This window comes from Rattus norvegicus, chromosome 2 (genome assembly GCF_036323735.1).
Source record: "Rattus norvegicus strain BN/NHsdMcwi chromosome 2, GRCr8, whole genome shotgun sequence".
NCBI classification, from domain to species: domain Eukaryota; kingdom Metazoa; phylum Chordata; class Mammalia; order Rodentia; family Muridae; genus Rattus; species Rattus norvegicus.
Window position 1 is genome coordinate 113387190 of NC_086020.1, and position 23020 is coordinate 113410209.

The following is a 23020-nucleotide window of genomic DNA, read 5'->3' on the forward strand; positions in this document are numbered from 1 at the left end:
ATTCAAATGCCTGTCCAAAAGTTTGGTAAAACCAGGTTAGTTTTCTGTTAATGTGTCTATTACAAATTAGCCCATGCCACACACACACACACACACACACACACACACACACACACACACACACACACACAGACCTCACTCCCAGAGCACTGTGCCAACTGAAATTCAAGCAGGTACCCAGCCGTACCACTATACACGCAGCTTGTTCACACAGTGCTTAAGTGAAGGCTTCTAATCACACAGGGCCATCAGTTCCCCATCCTATCTAACAGGTCTACCGATGTCAGAGCTAATGTGTTTTGTTCAGCATAATGTCACGTGTGTGTGTCAGTTGGTGCTGATAGTGAGTGCTCAGCTCAGCAGCATGGCCGTATGAAAATGAAATCAGCTCCTATCAGTATCTCTGGGTGAGTTGAGTTTGAGGGTGATTGTTGGCATTCAAAAGTTTGTTTGCATCTTCGTTTATATTCTTTTAACTCTCTTGCCTCTCTATTCCACTAGGGCCTGAGTCACCTGCACCAGCACAAAGTGATTCATCGGGATATTAAAGGACAGAATGTCTTGCTGACTGAAAATGCAGAAGTTAAGCTAGGTATGAACAGTGTCATGAGCCACAGCACTGCTGGAGCTGATAGGTGTCAGCAGTCCCTTATATAAACCTGTCACTGTGGACTTGGGGGTGGGGCATTTCCCCAAAGATGAAAGGCATTTTTGTCCGTTTGAAAAGTATTTTTCCAAAACCATCCTGAAGAATGGCTTGTGTGGTGACTAGAAGCCTACACCTAAGCACTGTGTACAAGTTTATTCTCTGTAACGATTAGAAGTAACAGTCCTGGGTATCATCCCATACACTTCATAATGGTTTGCATCACTGCCGATGTGATGGGGTACTGATGGCCCTAGGTATTTTGGATTGGGTTTGTTTCTGAAAAATTATTCACTTTAGAAAGTATTTTGAATAATTGAGTTCTGCTAACTTCCCATGGGCCTGAGTTGTACTTAAATTTACTTTATTATTTCCTACACCTCCTGTAGGAATTTCCAGAGGGATTTTCCAGAGTCCATTTTGCATACACCCTGTTCGCCCCAGTTCACCCTGACAGAGTTGGTGGGGGAGAAATCCTTTTATTTTTTTTTCTTATTTATTTTATGTATATGAATACACTGTAGCTGTCTTCAGACACGCCAGAAGAGGGCATCATATCCCATTACAGCAGGTTATGAGCCACCATGTGGTTGCTGGAAATTGAACTCAGGACCTCTGGAAGAGCGGTCAGTGCTCTTAATCACTGAGCCATCTCTCCAGCCTGAGAAATCCTTTTCTTTGGCAAATCCACCAGAGCCTGTCCTCGTTGCCTATGTTGCTGTGTCCTAAACCACCCCTCCCCCCAAAAACAAAAACAAAAAAGTACAATTTAGAGGATGAAGCATCTGTCTTAGCTCACATTTCCAGATTATAGCCCATCAGTGGGGAAAGTCCAGACAGCTAGAACTGGATGCCGCTAGTCACATTCGCAGCCAGGAACAGAGAGAGTGAATGCCTACATACTCACATCCTCCACTTTGAGACAGCCCAGGACCCCAATCCAGAGAATGGAGACACTTGTAGTGGGCCGAGTCTTCCCACAGGTCAGATCCATCGACACAAACTCTCAAGGAGACGTTCTTCCCAAGACTGATCCAGGCTGGGAGTTACATCTCTTCTAGAGCCCTTTCACAGAAAATCCAGGAACGCTCTCTTTTTATTACCTAGAAGGGATTTTCTGTCCATGGAATTGTTCATTTTCAAGGAGATTTGAACATTTGTCCTTCCCTTTTGCTAAGATACACAATCTCCCATTGTATTGGAGCCAAACATTCATCCCATGGGCCTTTGCTTTTAAAAAGAAGAGCATACACTGTGCACCTAAATAGATGCATGTCTAGAGACTGGATGATCTAGCCCAGAGAACTTCCTGGTGCTATTAACAAGCACTTGTAGGGAGTATAATGTATGCCGCATCTCTCAAGAGACACTTAGATGAGCTCATGTGAACAGGCTCATTGTGTGTTGCCGTCTTCGCCTTCCCATTGTAGATTTGAAAAACCAAGCACGCGGGTGGTTGGATCAATAGGCACACTGCTTACCAACGGTTGCAGGATGGCATGTGAAAATGTTGTCCATCTGACACAAACCCTTAGGTCTCCATTGCCATTTTGTGTTACCATTTGTGGCCATGACAGCTGTAAACATTATTGGTCAGTGGTGTAGAATCTCACTGGCAGAAGATGAAAATGTTCTGGGGATGGATGGAAGGAAGGATGATGCCATCTTAAGGGCTTTATGTGGCCCAGAAAATGGGCATAAAATGTGGTTAAAATCTATCCTAATGAAGTTTCTCCTGCTGTAATAAAACACCATGACCAAAAGAAATGGATTAAGGAAAGGGTTTATTACAGCTCACAACTCTCAGGCCACACTCCATTACTGATCAAAGTCAGCACAGGAACTCAAGGCAGGAACCTGGTGGCAGGAGCTGAGGCAGAGGCCATGGAAGAGTGCTGCTTACTGGCTTGCTCTGTCTAGTTGCCTTGTTTGTTTGTTTGTTTGTTTGTTTGTTTGTTTGTTTGTTTAACCTCCCCATGATTGCCTGTCCAGGGATGGTTCCATCCACCGTGGGTTTGGCCCCTTCACAACCATCTATCAAAAAAAAAAAAGCCCCTACAGACTTGAATGAGATGCTTTTCTCAATTGAGTTTATTCTCTATATTATTCAAGCTGACAGAATAAATCGGATTAAAATCATAACTTTTAAATGTTCTATATACAGTTTACCACGCGAGGGTAAATTTTACCTCATTTTACCCTCACATCCAACCTGAGGTTCTAATTTATTCAACTGTCTTCTCATTAGTGGATTTTGGCGTGAGTGCCCAGCTTGACCGAACAGTGGGCAGGAGGAACACGTTCATCGGGACCCCCTACTGGATGGCACCCGAAGTCATTGCCTGTGATGAGAACCCAGATGCCACGTATGATTTCAAGGTATGAGTTGGTTGCGCTATGAAGTCATGTCCAGCCCCTTGTCCTTAAGTTTTCCAGGGGACGATCCTCACAGGCATTTGTGATGTGACTTACACAACACAAAGGAGACCTAAAAAGTATTATCTGAATCTAAGATTGTAAGATGCTCAAGTACTAACTGTTTCAATGACTTTACCCATCATATTTGATTTCCTATTTACAAAATGGTGTCGAAATTATTTTCTATGCTTTTGAATTTATTCTTCTTACTCTTGAGAAATAAAGCAGGTTTATGTTGTTGGTTATAGTTTACTTTTGGCAACATTTATATCATTATTATTATCCTTTTTATCTAATAAGTCTTTTGATTCATTTTTAATGATGCATAAAAATGTTCCAACTGCAGGGGCTGGATCTAGCCCCACAGCACACATTTGTAGCAGATGTGCAGCTTGGTCTTCATGTGGCTCCCCTAACAACTGGAGCAGGGGCTGTCACTGACTCTGTTGCCTGCCATTGGATCCCCTTCCCCTAACTGGACTACTGGTTGGGCCTCAAGAGGATGTGCTTAGTCCTGCTGGGACTAAGCACATTGGGGGTAAGGGGGGCTTCTCCTTTTCAGAAAAAGGGGAGAGTGGATATTGGGGGAAGGATTTGTAAGAACAGGAAGAAGAGTAAGGGGTAGGGAGCTGTGATTGGAATGTAAAATGAATAAATAATAAATTATTCCAAAGAATATATATTCCAACTGTAAATATTAAAGGAGTTGCAGGTAGTGCTTTTACATATGTACAATATTTAAATCAGGATAAATATATTCCTCTGTTTAGATGTCATCTTTTAAGGTGAAAGTTTTCAGAGAGCCTGAAGAGGTAGTTCAGTTGGTAATGTGCCTGCCTCTGAAGCAGAAGGTCTCCAGAAGCCGCCCAAAAGGCAGCCATGGTGATGCAGACTTATAGTCCCAGCTCCAAGGAGGACCCTGGGCCTTTCTAGCCAACCACTCTAGCAAGTTCTAAGCTAGTGACTGACTCTGTGTAAAAATTCAAGGCCCCTGAGAAACAATAGCCAAGACTGATGTCTGTCCTCTCCATGCAGGTGCAGACATATGTACAACTGCACACATGTGCTCTGTCATAAAAGTGTAGGAATCAAGCCTTCTAGCTTTCTCAAATGGGCTGCACACTATTTTAATTATCTGTGGCTACCATGAATAGCACAGAGAAACATCTTGCTCCATTCAAACAAGAACACAGCATTTACTGACCAACCTATTTATTCTACCCCCAAGCTAATATTCTCAAGGCTTCTTATGTTAAACCGAAATATGAATATTGGGACATCATTTTGTAGTTAAATGGTGTCAAGTTCCTCATTTCTACAGAGTTCACTGTAGATATTTCAAAGTTTCTTCTTTGTTGGAGGGTGAAGTGGGATGTAAGTCTGTGCCCTGGCTTTCCTCTAGTGCAGCTTGGCACCTCACAGAATTTTGATGGATCCCTTGTCACATTCTGTAAACTTCTGCCGGCAGCCCTCCTTCATTCCGTCCTTCTAGCCAATACTGTAACACGAGTCACCCTTACAAAGTCCCTCCGGAGCTGCAGCATCTGGGGACTTTGCTTCTGCATAAATCCATGTTAAGAGCAGGGGAAGCCGTGGACAATGAGAATTAGAGCAACTGCAGGGTTCTCAGGCTACGAGCTAGGCAGAGACGCCCTGTGGGCAAAACACGATACTACCTGGGTTTGCTTTGTTAGTTCAAGGACTTTCCCTAAAAACCCTACAAAGGGGGAAACTGAGGCCAAGTCTTCACCGGTGCATACCCAGTTGGTGATATTCAATGAACTTCAACTTGAACATGGGTTTCCCAACTCTGCTCAGGTCTCTGTTGTCACATGTCCCACCCTGCAAAGGAAGGTCCAGTGTGCATTTGTGTGTCCTGTATTATACAGTTTGGTTATTATATCAGATTTGTCTGATTTGCCTTTTTAAATGACTATGTTAAAAAAATTAAGGTAAGTCAGTATCAAGAGAGCCTCTGTTGGAAGAGAATTTATGGGGTTTTTCTTTACTGCAGCCTGGTCTTGTATGGTATTTGCCTGGTTTCTTTATAAATCTTACATTTCTCATCCAAACAGTACATTTGAGGAATTTCTCATTTAAAGTTCTCGTACTTCTCCCCATTTGGCTACTGTTGAAATCAGGTGACAGCCATCCACACACTGCAGTCTCTGAGACCCTGTGTCTCAGGGCATTAATGACATCATTCACCTCTTTAGAGGAATACAAGTGAGAAAACATAATAATCCCCTTATTCCCTCCAAGTTAGTCCCTCTAATGACCTGACAGCAATCTGTCTGAGAGCAGCTGCCTCGTGAAAAATTAATCCCCTGCCAAAATAAATGTCATTTATTTAAACTGCTAATGATCAGCACATTTGAATAATTCCATTTGCAAATCCAAAAGAGGATGCACTACAAAATATATATCCCAGATGAGATATGCATATTTTAATTGGCTATAAGCAATTCTTCAAACTGTGGTTGTATTTAACATGTGTTAACTGGTTTACATCTATGACATAGATAATTTGAACCACTTCAAAATGTATCAGGAGGGAGCTGGAGGGATGGTTCATAGGTTAAAGGCACTTGTTGCTCTTAGAAGACCTAAGGGTTCAAATTCCAGAACCCACATGGTGGAGCTCAACCATCTTTAACTCCGATTTCAAAGAACCCAGTATCCCCTCCTGACCTCCAAGGTATCAGGCACACACTTGCACAGAAACAACATGCAGAAAATTCATACACATAAATAAATAAATGTAAAATTTAAAATACGACAAAATATATCAGGAAGAACCAGAGTGTCTAATTTTTCATTCCTGTCTTAATCTTTTAAGTAGCATGGTGGGCTGTATTTATGTGCAGTGCATTTGTTCTGAAGCGTAGACAAGATCTTTTGGCTGACTTGTCTTTAGGAGAGTAACTAGAATAGCTTTTCCTTTTGGCCAGCCCAAAGCTTAGAACTGAGTTCAAATCTTGGACTTCTTTTCTCACACTACTGCTAAGAAATGCTGTTTAGAACTAATGTGATACCAATATGTAAGAATACTTTTTTTAAAAAAGGAATTTTTAAAAGGATTCTCACAGAGAAAACAGGTTCCACAATGTCAGTCATTTAGACTGTGGTGTGAACTTATTTATAAAGATAGCTGTGCACATAAGTTGATCACAAGGAAGAAAACTCCATGCCTAGGCTATGAATTTTGCTGTTCGCCTGTCAAGGAGAAAAACGGCTTGTCTGAAGTGCAGATGAAAAAGATGAAGCAGAAAGGAATACTAGGGAGTCATGGAGGATTTATTTTAACCACTTCATAATTTTACTGAGAACCAGAGAAGATGGAGATCTTTACAACCTCTCCATTACTGTATCTTACCTCGTGCCCAGGAATACTTGACAGCAAGTTGACTTTGGAACAATCTAATCAGTCACTGTGTGTGTGTGTGTGTGTGTGTGTGTGTGTGTGTGTGTGTGTGTGTGTGTGTAGTTAGCTGAGCTCTCTCTGTATAAACCATTTCCTAGTGGAGCATTCACCAGAGACCTGGATTTGGTCCAGTGGGGACATAGCCCATTTGAGCCAACGGGAGTCCCAGCCTCAGCAATGACCTTAATATGTTGACCTCTCACAGAGATTAAATGTATGTTCCACCATTTTCAGGTGCTGTTGATTGAATAATCGATACTTTGAACAGCACTGGATTCTGTAAGCTTCACCAGGAAATCTCTTGCTTTAAAATGAAATGCTGAAGACCTTGGTTTGTTTTATCATTTTTTATTATTGACTGGCTATTATGTGGTTTATTTTTTGAGATGCTTTTAAAGACTGGTAGAAGATCCTATTTTTCTAGATTCCCCTTTTAAAGATTTCATTCTAATTGTGTATGCCTCTGTGTGTGTGTGTGTGTGTGTGTGTGTGTGTGAGAGAGAGAGAGAGAGAGAGAGAGAGAGAAAGAATGAGAGAGTGTGTGTATGTGTGTGTGAGAGAGAAACAGAGACAGAGATAGACAGAGACAGAGAGAGACAGAGAGAATGAGAGAGTGTGTGTGTATGTGTGTGTGTGCAAGAGAGAGAATGAGAGAGTGAGTGTGTGTGCAAGAGAGAGAGAGAAACAGAGACAGAGATAGACAGAGACAGAGAGAGAGACAGAGAGAATGAGAGAGTGTGTGTGTATGTGTGTGTGTGCGAGAGAGAGAAAGAGAAACAGAGACAGAGATAGACAGAGAGAGAGAAAGAGAGGGAGAGAGAGAGAGAGAGAGAGAGAGAGAGAGAGAGAGAAAGAGAGAGAGAGAGAGAAAGAGAGGAGAGCACATATATACATGGCTGCAGATGCTTTTGGAGGCCACAGGAGGCTGTCAGATCTTTCTGAGCTAGAGTTTGCAGGTGGTTGTGAGCCATGCAATGTGGGTGCTCAGAACTGACCTTAGGTCGTCTATTAGAACAGTGCCTACTCGTAATGACCGAGCCATCTCTCCAGTTCAGAAGTTTCTTTTAAAAGTCTAAGTAACTGAATATCCTAAGGACATCTGTGGAAAGGAGTTTGAAGAGATGGAGTTTTCACCGTAGTCCAGTTTTGTGTGGAGTCTGCTGGGTGCAGGGGAAACTCACTGAATGCTTGGGAAGAGAGTCTGCATTGCATTCGTCTGGTGTGCTGGCTTTCCCCTGGGGCCTTTCCTTTCTCGTTTTTCAGAAATTCTGTCAAAACACTTCAAGCAAAAGGAAAGGTTTCATTTCCCTGATAAGTATGTGGGGCAATAATGGAAGCTTTCCCATTTAATAATAAGCATTCAAAGATTTGAAATTAATAAAACTGTTCAAAACTCCTAGGCTGTTTAAACTGGTATTTTTCCAACTTGCTATGAGTTGTATTTCAGTGGGATGGAATCTGACAGGTACTTTATAGTCCTAAGTAATTGCCTCAACAGATACCCACTAAAGAAAGGTCTCTGTGGCCAAGCCCACATCCAGTGGAGTTGGTTGAAGAAAAACTGAATTCTCTATCCAGTGGAATACTATGTACTACTTGAGTCATGTGGTGTTAAAGTAGCATTCGTGTTTGGTACCCAATTATAAGTACCAAAGCATCTTCCTCTTAATACAGTCTTACTCCCACTGACCTTATATAGACACACATACACATGTACACACATACATGCAATACACACATACACACATACACACATACCCAATTATAAGTAGCAAAGCATCTTCCTCTTAATACAGTCTTACTCCCACTGACCTTATATAGACACACACACACATGTACACACATACATGCACACACACGCATGCATACATGCACACACACATGCACATGAATGCTCACACACATGCACACACATACATGCACACACATACATGCACATACACATACACACATACATGTACACACACATACATGCACACACATGCATGCATACATGCACACACACACATGCACATACACAGTGGTGTGGTGGTTAATCTACAAATATCCTAGAGTGCATAGTAGTCCTTGCCTCCGATCACTTAAATGATGAATTCTTAGGTCATATTTTTCCTGTCCTGTTTGGATGCTTTTGCATCAATAGAATTTACTCATATAATTAAGGTAGTGAGGTAATAGAAGTAAGTCCAAGAAAATGTCTCGTCCCCATACCCCATGCCTAGTGGGTGCCTGCCTTTGAGCCTGACCTTTGCTAGCATGTGGTGTCATTCACCTATCCATATTTGTCTCACAGAAGTGGCAGCTCCTCTCAAGTGTAGGTGTTTCCCCTGCTAGACAAAATCCTGCTTAGCTCCTTCAATATCGCAGACACAGATTTTATTCAGGCAAGGTACAAATGTCCCTTCAAACAAGAGGGTCAGCTAGAAATCAGATGAGCAGCTGTGTAGTGGGAGAAGCACTAGAAGGCAGGTGTCATGGAGAACACATTGTATAGGTTGCCATGCAGTGTGGGAATTCCATTTGTACATGTGTCCTGATTCCTCTGTACTGAGCTCCATACATAGGTCCTCCCCAGTTCGTTCAGACAGAAGACAACAATGCAGACACCAGGTAGTGCCACCAGGTGGGATTGTCTTGGCTGGTCTGCTTCCTTCAGGCACAACACTGATCCAGTGGAGGATAAGTCTCCCCACAGTCTCCTCTTTGGCAGATATCAGGTGTAGGTGGCAGGAATGGGAGGTGTCTCTTTCCTTTGTTTTCTCTCTGTAATGGTGTTACCAATGGCTGCCGCTGCCTTGGCTCCTTCTAGCATGTATGTATCTGAAATAAGAGGGAAGATGATTGATACTTTGAAGTCAGACAAGATGGTTATAAAACATACCATGCCTCTTATTCTTGCGGTGCCTCCAGGGAGCTATTTAACTTCTCTGGGCCTGTACAAAATGTGAATAATCAATTATATATCACAATGTTGTAACACCATAAAGTGGGTTAATATTTATAAAGCTATCACACGGTGTCTGACATGTGGTAAGAGGTGGAATAGGGCAGCTTTATGTTGACACACCTCAGGAAAGTCTGATTTTTGTGGCTTTTTTTTTTTTTTGACCAAAGAAACAAGCAGTTTCATACAACCCAGCTCCCTGTGGCTGTTGTCCATCTCACATTGCCTCCTGTTGAACTAGAACTTGCTTCTCTAATGCTCCTACCACTAGTCTAAGTAGATCTCCTAAAGGGCCACACACGTATATGATTTTTTTCGAGTGAAGTATTTCAAAAAGAATAGACAAACTACATGCATGTGTCCAAATGGAAGACTGTCTTCCTGGCTGGGAAGCACGATAGAACCATACGTGCTGTGTGTGCTTGTTATCAAGCTACTGTCTGTCTGTCTAGAACACCATGCTGCCCCCACTGTGGGATACTTGGGCCATCCCATTTCTACATGCCTGTCTGACCACACTCGGCCAGTAGGGACCCACCGTGGGAGGCTAGAAAAATGCAGGAAGACAAACAATGTCCTGTCTATTTCCTCTCAGCTCCCTGATTCTGCTAGGCCAGCCTTCTAACTCTAGGCTGTGGGGCTCTTGCCCTCTTACTTAGCCCAGGTTTGCTGACTGAGCTGCTAGTTGATAATAACTGACCCCAAGAGTCCTTCTGTACCTTATTTATTAAATGTCTGCTATGTGCATGGTGTCATGTTAGGCACTCAGAGCATATCAACTTAGTGAAGTCTTGTATCAACCCTGCATGCTGTGTGTTCTCTTCATATTGTGAATGAGGAAATGGTCTCCAGGCTCTTAGTAGCTTGGTCTTCTCCCTGTGTTTCCAGCTGTGTCACAAAAACTCAGAGTCCATGGCTGCAGTGCTGTGCGCTAGGCTCCTGGCTAGTTTCTCATCCAGAGTGGCAGCTCTAGCCTAGTGATGCTTCTTTTCCTCTGTGATGGGCAGCCCAGTTCAGAACGAAAGCCTTTTGTCTTCTGCAAGTTGCTGTGTGCCAAATGTCCCCAGGGCCCAGTCTGAAGCTGTACCTTGTACCTGCCTTCTGAGAGGCACTAGAATTTGTCTTTGTTCCATTGCAATGCGCACGGGGATGGGCTGTTAATCATGCTGCAAGCCAGGCAGCCCAGAACTGCTGAAATAATGAATTGTCCAACTCCAGCCAGGGTGAGTCACACCACTGTGGCCAGGGGAAATTTAAGGCCCGCCTCTCTCTCCTACTGCTCCTCCCTCCTCCCTGCTCCTCTCCTGTCATCGGCTTGCCAGTGGTTACAGAGCACTTTCTCCTTTAAGTTCTGAAGTGTCTTTGGGATTCAATAATGTATCAAAAGGTTAAACAGCGCCTGTCAGGGCATTTACAGCTTCCAACACAGGCAGTTAAGCAGAGCTTACAAGCAGCTTTGGCTTTATAGGACCAAGAATTTAAGAACATAAATATTTCCTTTTGGAAAATGGTATAACCCGAGTCCAAAATGATCCTGACAATAATGTGAAACAGAGACTGCAAGAAGCTATAGTCATGTGACTGGCCTGATCATATGACTAGACAAGAATGCACAGGTTATTTGGATGGTATGATGGGGGCTCTAGTTTTAACTTATTTTTTTAAGAAGGCTGAACAAGAGAGGTATCTCTTCTCTTCTCTACTAACCATTCCTGCTTCCTGTGGTACAGTTCTAAGAATTTCCTTATTGCCAAACTCTACCTCTGTGGTTTTTTTTCCTACTACTGCTGTGAATGTGCATACACACACACACACACACACACACGCACATAAACATACACACATACATGTATATACATATATACATACATATACATGTATATACATGTGTATACACATACAAACATACATGTATATACATATATACATGCACATATATATGCATACAAATATGCACATACACACATAGATATACACACATATACACATATATATACACACATATACATGTGCATACATATATACATGCCCACAAACATATACACACACACATACATGTTTACACATATATACATGCATATACATATATATATACATGTGCATACATGTATACATGCACACAAACATACACACACATATATATACATACATATACACATATATACATGTGTATAATGTATAGATGCACACAAGCATACACATATACACATACTTATACATATATATGCATGTGCATCCATGTACACATGCACACAAACATACATACATATATACATATATACACTTACTTATAATCATTTTCAAGTATCTGGCTGGAATCACCCTTACCCCCACACTGGAAGCCTAGAGTCCTGCTGTCTAGAGCTGATGTGAGAAGCATGGGTCTCGTCAGAAACTCTGCTTCCCACCTTTCTTCCCCAGCATCATAGTTCATCAGTAGTTGGCATGGTGCCTCCGGCTGCAAGATGGGTGTTGTAGCTCCAGACACCATGTTTTTATCCAAGGCATTAAGAAGTTGAGAGGAGTTTGTAAGACAGCAGCTGTGTAAGCTCCCTATTTTGGGAAAAGCACAAGCACCCAGGGCTGTTTGTGTATGTCTCATTGGCTGTAGATCTGGTCACAAATCTAACTCGCTGCCAGAGTGACAGAAGAAGCAGCTATGGGGTACCCTAAGATGGAGGGAACTGTGGGAGTGGGGGTTAAAAGTGCTTTCAGGTTAACCGACAAATGGCGTCTGCCACAACTGCATGGAGGGAAACCATGACAACCAAACTGGCAGGCCAAGGAACCCTCACCCAGCAGTAAGGGCAGAGAAAATCCATATGCTTGAGCCCCGCTGAGCACCAGATTTTGTGCTAGGCAGTGTTCCTGAAAACGTGCACGCCACCAGCACCTCCTGTGCCATTGAACAAGCTAAGCTGGGCAGCATTCTGCAAGGCTCTAAATTAGGAACCTGGAACTGAATCCAGCTCTGTCTGCTCGGAAAGCCTGTTCTCTCTACCAACCTCCATTTCCTCTGGGAAGCTCAGGCTGGCTTTGTAGCATGGGAATGGAAACCTCAGGGCATCCCGGCACCTTTGCTTTTTCAACACCTTAGTCCCCTGTGGACAAAGGAAGCATCGGGAACAGTTATTTATGGGTTGCTAACTTAAAGATGAGTACTCAAGGCCTAGCACTGTAATAATAATTAAAGGAAAAATGGTCAGGGAAGGGGAAGCCCAGCTCTGTTTAATTCATGGAGCTTAGCTCCTCTGTGATCTGGGGCATGGAGATCTGTGAAGACAGCAGACACCTTGGACCATTTGCTTTTTGCTCTCCTGTCTCTTCCCCTTGTTTGTTGACCTAACATGGCTATAGTAAGGGCCTACCAGGCTACTATGAACCAGTACTGTTCAGTCAACAAAATGAAAATCTATGACACCAGGCCTTATGTCCCCTCTGTATGCCTCTCCCTCTCCCTCTCCCTCTCCCTCTTCCTGTTTCTCCCCTCTGTCTCTGTCTCTCCTCTCTGTCTCTGTCTCTGTCTCTTTCTGCCCTGTCCTACCCCAGGTTTGTATATGTAAGGACAGGACGTGATGACTAAACACAGGATGCTGTCAAGAGAGAGCACGGTGAGGGGAATCACTGTGTGAGGGGCTAGCATGAGGCAAAGCTAGTGGTTGGCACAACAGCAGGAAGCATTGGGATGCAGAGTTCTTGGAGGGGAGGCGTCAGGAGGGGCCAACTTGCACATCCCTGGGCATCTGCCCTCTTTGCCACCTCTCCCTCCATGAAGGGAAGTTTGAACAGAAGCTCAGAGACAGAAGTGAGGTTGGCTGCACTGGGCATTTTATCTCTATCAAAAGCCTGGCTTGGGGCCATCATTTTCTTTCTAATGTGTGAACTGTCACACCAGCTCAAAGCTCACTGGGCCTGAAGGCCATTTTGGTCCACCCCTGCCCTGTCAGCTCACAGCTGAGAACCTGACTCCACCCTCAGAAATGCTCTGTCCCTGGGCTACCAAGGAAACTGCTAGAGGAACTGTCAAGTCCGGAGGACAGTGGCGTATTATTGAATAGTTCAGGGGCCTTGGATGAGGACCCTCAGCTTCCAGGCTCTTCTCCCAGCTTGATGCCTGACCACTCCCACACAGGGAGTGACTCGATGTTCTCATCATGTTCCCAAGCAACTACCTTTCTCTGCCAACCTGGAAAGCCAGGTGCTAGAGAGCCGCATTCTCATCCTTGTCAAGTTGCACTCCTGAGGCAGCAGTAACAGGTGAGCCTGGAGCTCACTAAGCAAGGGCAGGAGACGCAAGAAACAGTCACGTGCTTGGAGGTACACACACCAGCGTGTGTGCTATGGAACTTTGGTAGAAATCCAGAAAGAGAGCAGAAAGGACAAGAGTTGACTCCCGGCACTGTTGTGACTTGGCATCTAAACGCAGTGCCTTACTCTCTCCATTGCTACAAGTTCTAGAGTGATTGCCCTGTGTGGGAGAGCCTGGGCACCCTGAATATCCATCCCTTTGTGCATTGTAAGGAACCCTGCTCAAAGACAGAGCCAGCCTGGCTACTGAAGAATTCAGTTCTAGTGAATGACCCAGTATCCATACCGTGGCTCCCTTCCAATTACACCTTTTGACACCCTCTCCCGCTTTTTGTGTCCTTGACGTTAGCTTGATAGGAATATAGAGGAAGCTTCACTTTGATATCTGTAGTGTGCGTGTGGTTACAGGGAGGATCTTCATTAATGTGCATGAAATTCCCAAGATGCTGGGAATGTGGTGGCTGATTAGCAGAGTGCAGGTCAGAGGGCAAGCCAGGCACACATTAGGTTTTCTTACCCCCCCCCCCCACCAAGCAACAGGCAGGAACAGCGAGCAACGTTCTGAGCTCGTCTCACTGGCTTCCTCCTTGTCTTGGTGACTCCAGGCACGCTGTACTTACAGATCGCCTCACCTAGACAGAGTGTGGGGGAACATGCATGTTACCAGACATGAAATCCTTCCAGTAAAGTGGGAAGCAATGGGCTGGAACACTCCGATGAGAGCCTGACAGTCAGTCTAAGCCTAAGAAGGCAGCTTAGGACTTACAGACCTGTTTTCCGTGGCACTTGATAAACAAGTTGGAGAACATGTGGTCGTCTGTGCTGAAATGTCCACGCACACCCCATCCTCATCCTGTCAGAGTAAAGGACATGTTGCTGTGCATTAAACACAATTAGCTGTGACTAACACCTACTATAGTACCTAAATAGTCTGCCAGTCCTACCTGCTGGTTTTTATTCATAAGGCATAAAAGCTTGTACCTGAGACCCAGACACTAAGGTATGCCAGCATTTTATATAGAATAGCTCAACCTGGAGACACTCCAGATGCCTGTCAGCAAGTGAGAGCAAACTCCAGTGAATCGCTCAGTAAAATACTACTAAGGACAAGAGGGTACGAAGTGCCAAGATCCGGTACAAGAAGGAGGGCCTCTCTAAGTGATGGGAACCAGATCCTTTTCTATAAAATTTGGAAGATGAAATCAAACTACAGTGACAGGAGAACAGGTGTGTAAGTCACCTAGACAGTAAACAAGGGATGGAAAGAAGCAGAAAGCTACATGGGCGGGAGTGTCGTCTTCTGAAGGTGTGGTGTTTGCTGCCGTGATGGTGGGGTCACAGGAGTGAGCTAGCTCGTGTATACACATACATGTGCCGTCATCTACTATGTAACAGTTATAATCAGTAAAATGTTGAAAGACAAAACTGCATATAAGAAAGATAGAAAGGGGGGCTATTTGAAATATGGCAGGGAAGATGAGGGGAACAACGGAAGGGAGCCATGAGGAAGATCCACACTAGGCAGATGTCCTGACAGCAGCATGATACCCGCTATTTTACAGGAGTTTTTTTTAAAAAAAAAAAAGATCGAAAACAGCAAAATTTCACATGGTTTGACTGACATATAAATCTCAGTAATAAAGGAGCTTTTAAGAAACCTTATATTCCTCTTCATACGTTTATTGGAAACATACCACATGCCGGCCAGGCACAGGGAAAATGTGCTCGGTGAGAAGTGAGCATGACCCCTCTGGCTTCGCAGCCGGATGGAGAAATAGGTTTGTGAAGACAATGGATTGACTTCCCCACGGGTTGTTCTGAAGTAATTACCAGGTTTAACCAAATTGTCCTCTGTTGATTGAATTTATGTGTGTATCTGTGCTTTCTTGTTTTGCAGAGTGACTTGTGGTCTTTGGGAATCACCGCCATTGAGATGGCAGAAGGTGCCCCCCGTAAGTTCCTTCCTCTGGGGGAAAATCCGCTGCTGGTTGGTTCTGCAGGTTCTGCGGGCTCCTTGCCAGGGCTGCGGTTGGCCTACTTCTGCTACGCTGAGCCCGGCATGGGTCTGATGCGGCACATTTAGAGAGCAGAGGCAGTTTGAATCAACCAGGAATCTGTTCATGGCAAAGCGGTGCCGCTCTGTGTTTTGGGAGAGTCTTTTTGTCTTGCCCACTTACTGTGTGGCTCTGCACCTCACATGGAAACATCACAGACACTCGGAGCAACCACAGACAAAGTCAGCAGCTCCCGAGTATAAAACTCCAAAGCTGAATTCCCAGGTGTAGCTTTCCCCAATCCCTGCAGTCGGAGGCTGCCCCTCTTTTGAAAATATAAGTGTTGATAGCTTTAGATGTCGGTGCCCTTATTGGAGCTGTGTCCCGGACACTGGCAACCTTGAGAACTTCCCAAGTTCCCTGGGGCTTTCTGTGTTCGCAGCAAAGAACACCTTGGGGAGCTGCTGTGGTGGCTTCGACTGGACCACCCAGACCCACACAGCAAGGCACACCCTTTCCTGACAGGCGTGCATTCACTTTGCATGCAGCTGTGATTCAATCAACACCCAGGCTGACTGTGCCTCTGATCACAGGACAGTCTAGACCCTCCCTCCTCTCCCAGGGCTAGGATTGCATAGCGATATAGCGTGCCTTTCCCGGCAAGGTGTGTACCTCCCTTTACACAGGAATTGGCCCCAGTCATGTTCTTGCCTGTATTTCCCGCACCGTCACACCTGCTCAGCCACTTCTCACAGGACCAGGACTGAAAAGACCCTTCACCCTCATGACCATTGGTTCTTAGACTCAAGACTCTCCTTATACGCCATCACTGCTGTCACGGGGATTTAAGTTCCTTGAATCCATCTGCAGCATGATTGACGTGGGGTGTTTGTTGACAAGATTTCCTTTGTTCACAATGACATTTGTGAGTCAGAAAATTTGGATACCACAGTCTTTAAAACTGTTATCATCCCGAGTGGTAGACAAGACTAAAAATAAACTCTACCCACAGAATCCTCTGGCACTGAGGGAACATATATTCTCAATCTTGGTACAGAGGAGAAGGGGGAACCTATATTCTCAGTGTTAGAAAGTAAGCTAATAAGCTATGTTGGTTGAAATAAGAATATAGAATGTGCCCATGCTGAAAGATTGCACCATGTCTATAATCTGCCTCATTCTCTGGTCATCCTGGGGCCAGCGGATTTAAAAGCAAAGCAAATCTTGCACCCTGTTGGAAACAGAACGGTGCTCTGGCAGAGGACTGAAGAGTCTAAAAATTCACATCGTTAGCAGTGTCTATGTGAGCCTCAGGTGGGGAAGACACTGACTTTCAGTGTTCAGATACCACTTACATTGTGGCTTAGACATTTGTTAAAGCAAAAGAGAGAGATTACCTCAGCCACGCCAATCATAGCTGTCATCTGATGGTGTTTATTTTGAATGGCAGGTGGCTAGTTGTTGACTCCTTGACTTGTTTTCCTTATGAAGTAAAAGTGTGACCCCGAGGGATATTGATATCTGTTTGAAATGTGTGTTTTACGAGATCTACCTAATTAGACATCAGCTCTTTGATTGTCTGCCAGTTGGCAGCTTGGAGATCCTGACCCCTTGCTCACAGGAGCCTTGTGGGCATGTGCATACTTTGTAGAGCCAGGATGTTAGTGTGGGTGGCCTCTGACTGGATCTGGTCCTTGTTTTCGGTCTCCTGCAGCCCTCTGTGATATGCATCCCATGAGAGCGCTCTTCCTCATCCCACGGAACCCCGCACCTCGCCTCAAGTCTAAGAAGTGGTGAGTTTGCCCCTTAGTACTTTTCAGATCTGAGGGCGAAGCTTTCCCGTGGTCTTTCTTTTCACTTCTCTTTCATTTTCGTGTGTATGGGTGAACACATGTCTGCAAGTGCATGTGCATGTGCTTGTATGTAGATGCCTTGGGTTGACCTCCGTTATCTTTCATGATTGCTTTTCTACCTTACTTTGATAGACAAAGTGTTTGATCATACCTGAGCCTCGGCAGTCCTCCTGCCCTGATTTCCATGGGTTACAGGCACATGCTAGCACACCTGGCTTTCTACGTGAGTGCTGGGGCTCTGAACTCAGGTCCTTGGGCTTGAATGACAAGCACCGTGTGACTTAGCCATTCATCCAGCCTCTCTGAGACTTTCTTTTATATTACCTCTGATGCCTAGGTCCTTCTGGCTAGATATTTTTAAAAATGCATGCCACCGCTTGGTAGGTGACATTCTGTATTCTGCCATTCATCTTGGACTTGAGGCTTTGCTAGCTGCTGTCTGTCCAGCAACTTGTTAACCCTATCCTCCAGGCAAGGAGCTTTGAGCCAAAATGGAGCCTGAGTAATGTCATGGAAATTATGTGATTTATGAGTGCAGGGGTGTGCTTGCCTGGCTGCACGGCACATTTCTTCAGAAAGGGTGATGATTTAGAGTCAGCCCATTCTATTCCTCAAGGTAGCGGTTCCCTGAGCACCCACACAGGCCTGCTAATGGTCCCTGTGATGTTTCTGGCATGGGCAATTGTGGTTCTTTGTGGTTTTTTTTCAGTCCCTTTCTTTTTGTGACAGGGCATACTGGCTTTTTATTTGGGGACAGCAGTATAACCTTTGTTCTTAATAAGCTTATCTTAACAAAAAGGTGACTAAAGAGAGATATGGTGTGCACTCCATGAGCTCGGGGTAAGATGGGAACGTGGATGGTGAGCACCCAAGTGAGGTTTGGAAGTGGAGTCATCCGGTTATGATAAATGTTGCCTGTCACTTCCATGTGTACTAAATTGTGGTCTTTAAGCCTTGTTATTCTACCTCCCACCTCTGCTGCAGAAGCGAAATGGTCTCCTGATATATTCTTACATCTCTGGATCCTCTAGTATTGGAGGACCAGCCTGTGACCTCCCTTTCTTCTATAGACACAAGCCCTGGGTAGTTCAACTAAAAGGGAACAGGCTATCCGTCCCTTTTCCTATGACTTAAGGCTGGGGCCCTTGACTGGCATCCTCCTGTTTCCTACCCACAGACACCACCTACCACATAGAGCAGGCTTAATTAGTACCAATCAGCTGATAATGACATGGCAGTCCTGGCTCAACCGAGGAAAGGCACACAGAGGAGGGAAGGAAACAGAAAAGCCACAAGCTTTGAGTCTCTAAGTTGCCAGACTTGCAAGGGGAGTGTGAGTTGCTATTGGTAACGGGGAGGCAAAGCCTTCCTTGCTCTCCTTCCTCTCCCAGGGTCACTGTGATAAGAGAAAAGCATGCTCTCTCCCCAGCAACAGCCTTTCATTGGGCACCATCTAGCATGTGGTGGCAGAGCGCAGGAGGCCCCCCCCCCTCACTCTCCTGCGATCGCTCTTCTTTCCTCCCTGGATCGACTCCCGGAGAGAGGAGCCAGCTCAGTCCCTTCCCCTGGAAGCAGCAGTGACTCTGCAAAGCCTGCTGCCTGCCAGATCTGTGCTTGTAATGTGCCAGCTTCTGGGAGATGGGGGGTACTGTCTACCATGGGCCTCACTTCCCATCCCCTCTTCTCCAGTCACTGTTCCGGGGAGGTATCTTATGTTTTCCATGGAGGGACAAGTGCCCATCCACAGGCATGTGCCACCTCACGGGCTGCACTGGCCACTTAATCATTTCTCTGACAAATACCTGACAAGATCAGGTTCAGAGGCAATGATTTCCTTCAACTCACAATTAAAGAAGGGATACAGCCCATCGTGGCAGGGGTGGGAAGGAAGGGTCACGCTGTGCACACAGTCAAGAACAGAGAGAGGGGGGAATGCTGATCCTTAGCTGTTTTCATCCCATTTCCTTTTTATCCAGAGACTCCAAGCCCTCCATGGTGCTGTGCACATGAAATACAGATCTCTCCTCCTAAGAGGAACCTATCACCTGGCCATCCCCTTATAGCATGCTCCCAGGTGTGTCCCTTAGGTAATTCCAAACCCAGACAAACTGGCAGGGAAGATTAGCCATCACGAGGCCACTCCACGTCAACTTGATCCTCAAAAACTATCACTTAAAACTATAAAGTTCCACCTCTGGGTCCCAAAGGCCCATGATCCTCCCATGATGCAAAGTGGCTTTACTTCCTCTACGTCAATCACCTGAATCTTTTTTTTTTTAGCTTCCACTTAATTTATTGTATATTTTCAAATCTAAGGCATAGTCAATTGGTTGCTGTGATGCCTAGTCTTATGTCACCTTGATATATAGTCTGCAGTCCGAATGGAGGGAACCTTAAAGGAGAAAATACCTCTGTAAGATCCAGCAGAATGGCACTTTCTTAGTGATTGCTGGGGAAAGGCCCAGCCCCTTTGTGGGCAATACCACTCTTGAACCGGTGGTCCTGGGTTCTCTCAGAAAGAAGACTGAGCAGGCCTTGGAAGCAGCCTGTCTACAGCCTCTGCATCAGCTCCTGACTCCAGGATTCTGCCCTGTTTGAGTTGCTGTCCTGGCTTCCCTTGATGATGAACAGTTATATGAAAGTATAAGCTAGCAAATGTTTTCCTCCCTAACCGACCGGCTTTTTTAGCATAGTAATGTGTCACAGTCATAGAAGCCCTAACTAGGACAAATGAATTGCAGGAATCACCTGAATCTTAACAGTTGCTTAAAAGCCCAAAGCCTTTGTGATACTCAAGGTGTCTCTTCACTCTAAAACCGGTGAATTAAGTTCACATATTTCCAATATGCAATAGCACAAAAGAAACATTCTCGTTCTGAGAGACTATAAGGCCTGAGCCCAGCAGGGGAAACACAAGATCCCAAGGTTCCGGGTCTAGGATCTAAGGCTCCTGGTGGTATCGTCTGGTCTCTGCCAGCCACACCTCTCCTACTCTGCCCACAGCACACATAGCTCTCTTAGAATGGCTCCACTCCATGCTTGCAACTTTCCTCGGGGGCATCCCATAATCCCAGCATATCTAACACACTGAGTTCTCCTTTAGGAATGAGGCTTCACTTCACAGCGCTGTGCAGTGGCTTTCATGGCTCCTTGAAGAGAATCTCACTTTGCGCTTACTGCCTTACCTTTCAAAGCTCTTGCTACAAGTCCTCAGTGCCCACAAAGAGCTGGGCCTATCCACATCATTTTTTTTAAATTTTAAGATTGATATTTCTTTTATAAAGCATATGTTGGGCAACTAGAGGTTAGGAAGGCCTTGATGGTTTCTCTAAAATTTTAAGAACTCGTGAAGGTTATTTAAAATGTTAACCATTTTTCTTTTTTTTAACTGCATTTTTATTTACATTTTAAATGTTATCCCATTTCCTTGTTTGCCCTCCAAACACCTGATATCCCAACCCACTCCCTGCTTCTATGAGGGTGCTTCCTGACCCACCCATCCCCTCCCTCTCACCTTCCTGCCCTGACATTCCCCTGCACTGGGGCATCAAACCTTGGCAGGACCAAGGGCTTCTCCTCTCATTGATGCCCCACAAGGCCATCCTCTGCTACATATGTGGATGGAGCCACATTAATCATGAATCAAGGAAATGCCCCACAGACTTGCCTGAAAGAGACAGTCTCCTAGAGGCATTTTCTCACGTCAGAGAGGTTTCCCTAGATGACCCTGGAAAGTTGTCAAGTTGACAAAAAAAAAAAAAAAAAAAAATCCAGGCAGCACACACCCTTTAGCCAACCCTGAGTATTTCTCAGAGTTCCATACCTTAGCTTGAGGTAGGAGAAAGGAAGGGCTGTAGGCATGTGTGAGCATGTGTGAGCATGTGTGAGCGTGTGCATGCGTGTGTATGTGTGTTCCAAATAAAATAATAATGATACAAAGTAAACGTCACAAAATATTTGAGATATATTGAATTGGCTAGTACTGCGACTGTACACCTCATCAAAATCAAAACCCAAACTGGGACATGAGCTTTTCAAATTAACCTCTTCTGTTCGGCTTCCTCAAATACATCTACGGCAATTCATTCAAACAACGTGATGCAGTCACCTGCTAGATAATGAACTTTGGGTTAGCAACGGGCTCCATGTATGACAGCGATGCCATAAGACTGGACCACCTGGTGCCTTTGCAGCCATCTAGGCCTGAGCAGATAGGTTCTGTGATGTTCCCACAATGATAAACTCCTTCAAATCCTGTCACTGAACAGTGCCCCGTGGTGCCCATTTTATTCAACAGAAGTGTAGGAGGTCAATGTTTTGTTTCCATGTCATTGTCCTTAGGAAAGGGTTTTCTCTTCCTTAAGTCCAATGACAGTCAGAGAATTGGTCAGGTGTGCCCATGGTCATGTCAGCACTAATCACAAGAGGTGTTTTCAAGGAATTAATTTATTGACACAGCAGTGTTTTAATGTCTGCACTATAGATATCTATATTCGTAGCCAGGGAAATGGCACAGAGAAGTCACATGCCCTGAGCCACACAGAGATGAAGCCCAAGGCAGAGAAAGGGGGTAGTTATGAGAACTAACAGATTTTCAAGGCCAAAATTTCCTGCATGGATATGATGTCTACCCAGACCACCCATCCCTCCTAATCACAATAGCTAATGTAACCTCAGTGTATAACCAGGGCGACTCTGTCACCCCCTCAGACCGTGAGCATCAAACGTGGGCTCTATCGATAACCTTCCTGGAAGTTGCTATCCTTTTGTATTCAAAGAGACAAAGCTAAGTTACCAGCACTACCACAGATTTACTTTGAACCCACTGAAATACTGAGCAAGCAGGTATTCAATTCCATGAAGTAATTTCCCTTGTAATTAAATGTGCAATTAAACATATTGATTCTTTGGTCACCACAACTTAGAAAATAAGTGTTCACTTCTTTAAAGACATGGGAATTTTGTTTTGGGGTCATTTTTGTTGGAGATGGGGGTCCCACTATGTAGTCCAGTTTGTCCCCAAATTCACTATATTTACCTATAGCCACAAACTCATGGTGATCCTCCTGCCTTGGTCTTCTAAGTTACCTCGATTATGGGAATGTGCCAACACACTAGGCTTGAAGATGTGTTTTAAGGGAGCAACATTTTCTCTTCAAAGGATGCCTATAAGAAGAATATAGATGTGTTACCGGCGTTACAAGCTCTGTATCTCTGTCCTTTGGACAGAGGTCCTTCTCTCCAGCAGAGCTCTGAGAAGGGAGCTCTCCTAGCTGGTTCTTTTACTGGAACACTGCTGCAACATTGTTCTGCCTGTAGAGCTGGAGGGTTTTTTTGGTTTTGGTTGTTTTGTTTTTAGATGTCAGTGTTTGAAAAACAAATGCACAGTCTATTGAGGTCTGGATCTCATTTTTCAAATTGGATGTGATTGCT

General features: G+C 44.6%; 1 protein-coding gene across 9 annotated transcripts in view; it reads left to right on the forward strand.

Annotated features, from left to right (window-relative positions):
* The window catches only part of Tnik (TRAF2 and NCK interacting kinase), a 398405-nt gene that overhangs the window by 274253 nt on the left and 101132 nt on the right, over positions 1 to 23020 (forward strand). For all 9 annotated transcript variants that reach the window (NM_001106422.1, XM_063281546.1, XM_017590730.3 and 6 more), the window contains 4 exon segments: positions 502 to 592; positions 2895 to 3025; positions 15638 to 15692; positions 17449 to 17527. In NM_001106422.1, the coding sequence (NP_001099892.1) occupies positions 502 to 592; positions 2895 to 3025; positions 15638 to 15692; positions 17449 to 17527 (356 nt within the window).